Source organism: Melanerpes formicivorus, unplaced genomic scaffold (assembly GCF_026170545.1).
Source record: "Melanerpes formicivorus ecotype bairdi unplaced genomic scaffold, bMelFor1.0.p_v2 SCAF_2554, whole genome shotgun sequence".
Classification (NCBI taxonomy): Eukaryota; Metazoa; Chordata; class Aves; order Piciformes; family Picidae; genus Melanerpes; species Melanerpes formicivorus.
Window position 1 is genome coordinate 21,599 of NW_027144905.1, and position 9,161 is coordinate 30,759.

At 71.7% G+C, this 9,161-nt stretch overlaps 2 protein-coding genes across 4 annotated transcripts; both read right to left on the bottom strand.

Moving 5' to 3' along the window:
- Positions 1-217: 217 nt before the first annotated feature.
- Positions 218-4,454, bottom strand: LOC137461557 (aquaporin-10-like). Of its 3 annotated transcripts, none has more exons than XM_068171250.1 (6): positions 4,125-4,454; positions 2,917-3,043; positions 2,647-2,784; positions 1,785-1,903; positions 1,335-1,552; positions 218-506 (listed from the first exon to the last, which is right to left on the bottom strand). In XM_068171250.1, exons 1-6 carry the CDS (start codon positions 4,218-4,220, stop codon positions 224-226), a joined length of 981 nt encoding a protein of 326 aa, XP_068027351.1. In that variant the 5' UTR covers positions 4,221-4,454; the 3' UTR covers positions 218-223. The 3 variants fall into 3 exon arrangements, with proteins under 3 accessions (XP_068027351.1, XP_068027353.1, XP_068027352.1); XM_068171252.1 differs by having other exon boundaries at positions 218-474; positions 4,125-4,452; XM_068171251.1 differs by having other exon boundaries at positions 218-477; positions 4,125-4,447.
- A 203-nt stretch (positions 4,455-4,657) lies between these two features.
- Positions 4,658-8,033, bottom strand: HAX1 (HCLS1 associated protein X-1; the record flags this gene model as incomplete). Its single annotated transcript, XM_068171254.1, has 8 exons — positions 4,658-4,827; positions 4,961-5,098; positions 5,233-5,373; positions 5,849-5,965; positions 6,049-6,094; positions 6,614-6,738; positions 6,897-7,060; positions 7,685-8,033. Coding segments are annotated over 7 exons (1,061 nt in total), but the record flags the coding sequence as incomplete, so codon positions are not given.
- Positions 8,034-9,161: the final 1,128 nt, after the last annotated feature.

Sequence of the window (9,161 nt, forward strand, 5' to 3'; positions counted from 1 at the left end):
GCCCAGGGGAGGTGCCCAGGGGAGGTGCCCAGGGAGGTGCCCAGGGGAGTGCCCAGGGAGTGCCCAGGGAGGTGCCCAGGGGGTGCCCGGGGGGTGCCCGGGGGAGGTGCCATGGGGGTGCCCAGCAGGGTGCCCAGGGGGTGCCCAGGGAGGTGCCCAGGGAGTGCCCAGGGAGTGCCCAGGGGGTGCCCAGGGAGGGTCGAGACACAGCCCCCCCCCAGGTCTATTGTTTATTGCGGGGGGCACAGAGCCCCCCCCTGGCATCAGGTCTTCTGGGCTGGCATCTCCCTGGCGCCCTCCTGCCCGGCTGGCACCTTGGCGCCCAGGGGGATGGCACCGGGCAGCGCCGGGCAGCTGCCAGCCTCGGGCTCCTCCGGCGGGAAGTGGATGGCGACGCAGAGCTGGTACAGGGCGGTGCCCAGGGCGGCGCCCACCAGGGGTGCCACCAGCGGTACCCACCACCAGCCCCCGCCCCTGCTGCAGGAGGGGTGCCCAGCGTCAGCCCCCTGTGCCAACCACATCGATCAGCACCCTGTGCCAACCGCCCGGGGGCAGCACAGGGTGCCCAGCATCAGCCCCCCTGTGCCAACCACCTAGGATTGGCCCCACTGTGCCAACAACCCAGGGGCATCCTGTGCTGCCCCAGATCAGCATCTTGGTGCCAGCCACCTAGGATCAGCCACAGTGTGCCAACCACCTAGGGGCATCCTGTGCTGCCCAGGATCAGCACCTCGGTGCCAGCTACCCAGGGGCAGCACAGGATGCCCAGGAGCAACACCTCCTGTGCCAACCACCCAGGGCCAGTACAGCATGCCCAGGATCAGCACCCTTGTGCCCACCACCCAGGGGCATCCTGTGCTGCCCAGCATCAGCACCCCTGTGCCAACCACATCGATCAGCACCTTAGTGCCAACCACCTAGGGGCAGCACCCCCATGCCAACCACCTAGATCAGCACCCCTGTGCCAACCACCCAGGGGCATCCTGTGCTGCCTCAGATCAGCATCTTGGTGCCAACCACCTAGGATCAGCCCCAGTGTGCCAACCACCTAGGGGCATCCTGTGCTGCCCAGGACCAGCACCTCGGTGCCAGCTACCCAGGGGCAGCACAGGATGCCCAGGATCAACACCTCCTGTGCCAACCACCCAGGGCCAGTACAGCATGCCCAGGATCAGCACCCCTGTGCCCACCACCCAGGGGCATCCTGTGCTGCCCAGGATCAGCACCCCTGTGCCAACCACCTGGGTGCCAGTGGGATGGGCACAGCGTGGGGGGGGGGGTCGGGGTGCCCCGTGCCACCCCCTCCCTCCTGTGCCCCCCTGCCCCTTACCCACCTGAAGACCTCTGGGCCCCATCCTGCCACGGCGGTGAAGAGCCTGGGCCCGAAGTCCCGGGCGGGGTTCAGGGGGCAGCCACAGTTGGCACCCATGGAGACCTCGATGCCAAGCACCAGCAGGGCCACAGCCACCGGCTCCAGGCCCCTGGGCACGCCCTTGTTGCGGGCATCCACGATGGCAAGGATGCCCAGGATGAGCACCCCCGTGCCAATCACCTGGGGGGCACACAGGATGCCAGGATCAGCTCTGTGCCAATCACCTGGGGGCACACAGGATGCCAGGATCAGCACCCCTGTGCCAATCACCTGGGGGCACACAGGATGCCAGGATCAGCTCTGTGCCAATCACCTGGGGGCACACAGGATTGGGTGGGGGAGAGCAGGAAGTGCTGGGGGTGGGGTGGGTGGAGCCCGCCTGGCACCTGCCTGGCACCTGCCTGGCACCCACCTGGTCGAGGAAGCCGCTGGAGAGGGAGAGGTAGGGGGCAGGGTAGGTGGCAAAGATGGAAGCTGTCTCCCGCGGGCCCGAGGCCAGGAGGGTGCCGTTGGCATAGCTCCAGATGGCATCTGCGGGGCAGAGGCAGAGCCCAAGGCCCTGGCACCACCCTGGCACTGCCCACGCCAGCGCCCCCCCCCCCCCCCCCCCCCCCGCAGCCCTGCTGCCCCCGAGCCCTGAAACCCCCCCCGGGGGCACCGCAGACCCTCCCCCAGGCGGTGGTCTTGGGTCCCCCCTGCACCCCCCGACCCTGCACCCCCAGACCCTGCACCCCCCGACCCTGCACCCCCAGACCCCTCCAGCCCTGCACCCCCAGACCCTGCACCCCCCGACCCTGCACCCCCAGACCCCTCCAGCCCTGCACCCCCAGACCCTGCACCCCCAGACCCTGCACCCCCAGACCCCTCCAGCCCTGCACCCCCAGACCCTGCACCCCCAGACCCTGCACCCCCAGACCCTTCCAGCCCTGCACCCCCAGACCCTGACCCCCCCAGACCCTGCACCCCCAGACCCTTCCAGCCCTGCACCCCCCAGATGCTGCCCCTCCAGCTCTGCTTCTCTGAGCCCCCAGCCCCCTCCAACCCCCCCAGCCCCCTGCCCACCCCCAGCGCTGCCAACCTTGCCCGATCCGACCCAGGGATCGCGGAGCTGGCTCCCTGCAGCCTCGGATCCCTGACCCCCGCGATGCCAATGGAGCCCCCCCCCCAGACCCCTCCTCTGCCCCCCACGATGCCAATGGAGCCCCCCCCCCAGACCCCTCCCCTGCCCCCCGCGATGCCAATGGAGCCCCCCCAGACCCCCCCCCGCCCCCTACCATAGTAGAGAGCATAGGCAGCGGCGGCGGCGAGGAAGGCAGCAGCGAGCTGGAGGGCAGCGAAGATTGGCAGCTTCCAGCAGGGCAGCTGCCCCAGCAGGCACATGGCGAGCGAGAAGGCAGGGTTCATGTGGGCACCTGCCGGGCACGAGGTGGGCACAGCGCTTGGGGGGGTCCCCCCGAGAACGGGGAGAGAGCAGGAGCTGGGACCGACCCCAATCCCCCCAACCATCCTCCTCCTCCTCCTCCTCGCCCCCTCCTCAGGCTCACCGGAGACTCCCCCCGCGGTGTAGATGCCAACCATGACTGCCAGGGCTCCTGCCAGGTAGCTGGTGAGGAGGTTGCCCTTCTGCTCCGAGGTGGTCACCATCTGGGCCGAGCCGCCCAGGGTGATCAGCTGCGGGAGGTGGGCACGGCCGGGTCAGAGGCCCTGGTGCCAGGCAGCCCCCGGTGCCAGGCAGCCCTCTGCCCCCCCGGCTGTCACAGCCCCCGGTGCCAGGCAGCCCCCGGTGCCAGGCAGCCCTCTGACCCCCCGGCTGTCACAGCCCCCGGTGCCAGGCAGCCCCCGGTGCCAGGCAGCCCCCTGCCCCCCTAGGCTGTCACAGCCCCCGGTGCCAGGCAGCCCCCGGTGCCAGGCAGCCCCCCTGCCCCCCTAGGCTGTCACAGCCCCTGGTGCCAGGCAGCCCCCGGTGCCAGGCAGCCCCCTGCCCGCCTGGCTGTCACAGCCCTGGTGCCAGGCAGCCCTCTGCCCCCCCAGGCTGTCACAGCTCTGGTGCCAGGCAGCCCTCTGCCCCCTGAGGCTCCTTCCAGCCCCAGTGCCAACCACCCCCTCTGCCCACTGAGGGCTGCCCCCAAGGCTCCTTCCAGCCCCGGTGCCAACCACCCCTCTGCCCCCCAAGGGCTGCCCCAGCGCTCAGGGGCAGCTGGGCAGCCTGTGCCCATGCCATGCCCACGGCTGTGCCCAGGGCTGTGCCCCTGAGCTGCTGCTGAGGTTGCCCAGGAGCCTAATTAGCAGCAATTAAGTAATCAGCTGCGTGCCAGGGCCCGGGGGGGTGCCAGAGGGAAGGGCTGAGGTTGGCACAGCTGTGCCCAGGTGGCAGTGCCCCTGTGGCAGCACCCCTGGGCACTGCCCACCCTCTTGCTGCTGCAGAGCCCACCCCATGGCAGGATGGCATCAGGAGGCAAGGTGGTGCCAAGCCAAGCATGGCACAGCCTCAACCCCCCCCCAGGCTCCCAGCTGGCAACAGGCAGGGAAGCCTCAGGGCTCCTGGTGCCAAGGCCTTGCCCACCCTAGCCCCATGCCAGGCTCACAACCAGGGCTCCTGGTGCCAGGGCCTTGCCCCCCCCCAGCCCCATGCCAGGCTCACAGCCAGGGCTCCTGGTGCCAGGGCCTTGCCCCCCCCCAGCCCCATGCCAGGCTCACAGCCAGGGCTCCTGGTGCCAGGGCCTTGCCCCCCCCAGCCCCATGCCAGGCTCACAACGAGCAGGAAGGTGCCCAGCAGCTCCCCCAGGCACTCTCGTGCCAGCTGGTTGCGGTTGCGGAGCAGAGCCTGAGCCCTCTGCCAGATGCTCATGGTGCCAGGGGTGGTGCCAGGGGTGCCAGTGGTGGTGCCAGCTGCGGTGCCAGTGGTGGTGCCAGCGTCTCCCTCCTGCCTTTATGAGCCCTGGGCCCCGGGGAGGTGATAAAAGCTCAGACTTTAAACCTGCCAGGGGCAGAGCCTGGCACAGAGCAGAGTCCCACACAGGGCAGGGGCCAGGGCGGCCTCGTGACAGCCCCCGGGGGTGCCCAGGCCTGGCACAGCTGAGTTGGCACTCAGGCGTCCAAGCTCCTTGCCCTGGGCACAGCTTAGGGCAGGGCTCAGGGGAAAGCCTTGGCATGGCTGCCAGGGTGGGCACAGGGGAGGAGGGAGGCAGGGGAAGGGGGGGGGGGGCAGCTGGCACGGGGCTGGGGTGGGCAGTGCCAGGCAGCCCTGGGGGGTGGGCAGAGGGCAGGAGCTGAGCAGGGCACTGCTAGAGAAAGAAACTTTATTGCTCTGTACAGGGTGGCACAGGGACCCCCCAAGGGGTGGCACAGGGACCCCCCCAAGGGGTGGCACAGGGACACCCCCAAGGGGTGGCACAGGGACCCCCTGGCTGGGCAGCCCCCGGCCCGGTGCCAGCTGCCAGCAGGATCCAAACCACCTGCAAGAGAAAAGAGAAGTCAGAGGAGGGGGCAGCTGCCCCCTGCCCGCCTGGCACGGAGCTGGCAGCCCCCAGCTGCAGCCCAGGAGCCCTGCCCCTGGCACTGGGGGCACCCCCTGCCCACAGCACTCACCCGGGGGGGGTTGGCACAGCTACCAGCTGGAGAGCCAGCGGCGGAGGAAGGTGCCCAGGGCAGAGGGAGGGAGGCTGAGGCTGGGGGCCTGGAGCTGCTCCTGCCCTGGCCAGGTGCCCACGAACTGTGCCAGCTCCCCTGGGGCAGAGGGCACACAGCTGGCTCGGGGGGGCCCAGCCTGGTGCCCCCTGCCCCCTGGGTGCCACACTCCCAGGGCTGGCTCAGGGGGGTCCCAGCCCGGTGCCCCACCGCCCCCTGGGTGCCACACTCACGGTGATCCTCGCTGAGCAGCTCCTGGGGGCAGTGCCCATCCTGGCTGGGGGTGGTGCCAGGGGCCTGGTGCCCGCTGTGCCGCCTCACCGTCGTCTCCCTGTGCCCAAGGCTGTCCTGCACCGTCCTGCGCTCCTCCACCGCCTGGCACACAGCCCCCAGCCCTCAGCCCTGCCAGCCCCTGGGCACCCACAGCCAGGGCACCCAGGGCCATGGCACCGGCTGCACCCATGGGCAGCACAGCCCTGGCACTGGGCACAGCCATGGGCAGCACAGCCCTGGCATCAGCTGCACCCATGGGCAGCACAGCCCCTGGCCCTGGGCACAGCCATGGGCAGCACAGCCCTGGCATCAGCTGCACCCATGGGCATCACCCCCTGGCACTGGGCACAGCCACAGGCATCACCCCCCTGGCACTGGGCACAGCCATGGGCATCAGAGGCCTGGCCCTGAGCAGCCCAGGCCCTCACCCCCCCGGCAGTGGGCACCCCTGGCAGTGGTCACCCCCCTGGCAGTGGTCACCCCCCTGGCAGTGGGCAGCCCCTGGCAGTGGGCACCCCTGGCAGTGGGCACCCCTGGCAGCAGGCACCCCTGGCAGCAGGCACCCCTGGCACTCACCCCCGTCGGGCAGCGTCACCTGGGTGACGGCGACGCTCCGGCAGTAGCAGCTGCCCCTGGGCTCCTCAGGCCGCAGGATGGTGCCCAGGCCCCCCCTGGACACCTGGCAGTCCAGGTCTGTGGGCAGGAGGAGGCTCAGTGCCAGCAGGGTTGGCACCTGCCCCCCGTGCCCCTCCCCCGGCCCCGCCCCTGGCACCAACCTCCATCCTCCTTGGGGCCAGGGGCAGCCAGGCCAGGACCTTCCAGCTGCAAGGCAAAGGTGGCTGAGGGGTGGGCACAGCCTGGCACTGCCATGGCAGCTTCCAGGGGGGGCAGAGGGGAGGTTGGCACCAGGGTGGGATGGAGCTTTGGGGGGCAGAGGGGAGGTTGGCACAGAGGTGGTTGGCACAGGGGCTGGCAGCAGCCTTAGGAGGCAGAGAGGAGGTTGGCACAGGGGATGGGATGGAGCCTTGGGGGCAGAGAGCCTTGGCTGAGGGGTGGGCACAGCCTGGCACTGCCATGGCAGCTCCCAGGGGGGCAGAGGAGTGGTTGGCACAGGGGGTGGCAGCAGCCTCGGGGGGCAGAGGGGTGGTTGGCACAGGGGGTGGGATGGAGCCTTGGGGGCAGAGGGATGGTTGGCACAGGGGTGGTTGGCACAGGGGAGGTTGGCACCGCGGCTGGCAGCAGCCTCGGGGGGCAGAGGGGGGGTTGGCACAGGGAGGTTGGCACAGGGCTGCCTGGCACCGCGGCCTGGCAGCAGCCTCGGGGGGCACAGCTCTCACTCACCCCCGGGAAGGGGCTCCAGGGCCGGGCCGGCGCCGGGGCCGGGCCGGGGCCGTCCGGCAGCTTCAGCATGGAGTCCCGCAGCGGCCGCCCGGCGCTGCCGGCCCCGGAGCCGGGCAGGGAAGGCTCTGCGGGGCGGGGAGGACGCAGGTCGGGGCCGGTCCGGGGCCGGTCCGGTGCGGGGCCGGTGGGGCCGGTGCCGGTCCCGGCCGCCCGCGGGGGCTCCGTTCCGCCCCCCGAGCCCCGCCGAGCCCCCGCCGCGGGCAGCCTCCTTCCCCCTCCCTACCGAAAGGCTGCGGAGCTGCGGCCCAAGCCCCCTCCGAAGACCCCCAGGAGTTCGCCCACGTCCCGGAAGAGCTCCTGGAAGGCGCCGCCGGGAACGGAGCCGAAAGCGAAAGCGAAGTCCTGGGGAGGCTGCGCCGGGCCGGGGCCATCCTCATCCTCTTCGTCCTCCTCGTCCCACAGCCGGGAGCCGAACAGAGGGTCCCCGGGGGCTGGGGGCGAGAGCGGTGCTGACCCCCCCCGGGGCGGGAGCGGGGGGGGGGCGGGAAGGGGCAGGACCGCGGGCAGGGAGGGGCAGGGACAGACCCCGAGTGTGGGGCAGCCCTGGGGGGCAGGGGGGAGGTTGGCACCGGAGCTGGCAGCAGCCCTGGGGGGCAGAGGGGAGGTTGGCACCGGGGCTGGCAGCAGCCTGGGGGGCAGAGGGGAGGTTGGCACCGGGGGCTGGCAGCAGCCTGGGGGGCAGAGGGAGGTTGGCACCGGGGGCTGGCAGCAGCCTGGGGGGCAGAGGGCTGCCTGGCACCGGGGCTGGCAGCAGCCTGGGGGCAGAGGGCTGCCTGGCACCGGGGGCTGCCTGGCAGCGGGGGCTGCGCCCCGGCCCTGCCCCCCTCCCGCAGCTCCTCGCCCTCTGCGGCTCGGCCCCGGCCGTGACCACCTCCGCGCAGAAGGGCACCGGGGCCGGGGTCACCGGGCCCGGGGGGGGGGGGGGGGCTCCGGGGCGGGGCCCTGCGCAGCGCAGGGGGCGGCCGGGAGGGGGGTGAGGGGCGGCCGGGAGGGGAGGGGTCGCGCCGGTACCTGCCGCGCCCCGGGAAGCCGAAGAAGCCTCGGAAGGCCTCGTAGAAGCTCATCGCCCTCCGCCGCAGGGACGCGCGGCCGTAAAGCGCCGCTGCCGCGTGGCGCAACTGTCGTAAAGCGCCGCTGCTGCATAGCGCCACTGCTGGGACGCGCTGCCGTAAGGCGCCGCTGCTGGGACGCCGCTGCCGTAAAGCGCCGCTGCTGGGACGCGCGGCCGCGAAGCGCAGCTGCCGTAAAGCGCCGGCGGCTGCTGTCGCGCAGCGGCTCCGCAGGGCGCCTGCAGGGCTCCCCCCCCGAGGCCGCTCCCGGCCCCCCCCCGAGAGCCATTGGCCCCGGGCCGGGCTGCAGCCTGCGGGGACCCAGGGCGTGCAGAAGGCACCGAGGCAGCTGCAGCCCTCCCCGGGAACGGAGCCAGGGCTGGGAAGGAGCCTGGAGGGCAGCGGGGCCAAGGCAGCACTGCCCCAGCACCCCCCCAGGGCCCTCAGCACCACAGCTCCAGGAGACCCCTCCAGGGCTGGGGACTCCACCACTGCCCCTGGGCCAGGCCTGGGCCAAGCCCCCAGGGGCAGAAATTGTTCCCCAGGTCCAAGCTGAACCTCCCCTGGGGCAGCCCTGAGCTCCTCTGCTCTGCTCCTGGCCCTTGGCCCCAGAGCCCAACCCCCAGCCTGGCTCCAGCCTCCTCCCAGGGAGCTGCAGGCAGCCAGGAGGTCTCCCCCCAGCCTCCTCCTCCCCCACCCCCACCAGCTCCTTCCCCAGCCCCTTCCCTGCCCCCTCCCCACCCCCTCGATCTCCTTCTGGCCCTGAGGAGCCCAACCCTGCCCCAGGCTGCCAGCTGTGCCCTCCCCAGTGCCCAGTCCCAGGGGCTGATCCCTTCCTGACCTTGCAGCACCTTCTGTGCTTCTCCAAGGTGGCCTCTCTCCCCCTCCCCTCCCCTGGTGTCCCCCCCCCACCCCCCCGACCTTCCCTGGAGCCCCCGTGGGGAGGAGTGGGGGTGGGGAGCAGCCCTGAGCCAGAGAAGCAGAGCAGGGGGCAAGGGGGAGGGAGCTGCACCCAGCATGGGCAGAGGCAGGGATGGAGCTGGGGGCAGGGCAGGGAGGGAGTCCCTGGCTTGGGGAAGGGACAGGAGAGAAGGAGGGGGAGAGGGGAACCTTGTCCCTGTGCTGGGAAGGGACCTTGGAGGTCCAACCTCCCTGCCCTGGGATGCTGCTCCCCAGCAGATCAGAGTCACAGCAGGGGTTGGAACCTTTGGATCCTCCAGCTCTGAGCCCCCCTGCCGTGGGCAGGACACCTCCCCCTGGATCAGAGGTTCCAAGCATCACAGAAGTGTCAGGGCTGGGAGGGAGCTCAAGAATGCATCCAGCCCCAACCCCCTGCCCTGGGCTGGGACAGCTCACAGTGGATCAGAGAGTAGTCAGGGCTGGAAGGGACCCCAAGGACCCTCCAGTCCCAACCCCCCCTGGAAGAGACCCCAAGGACC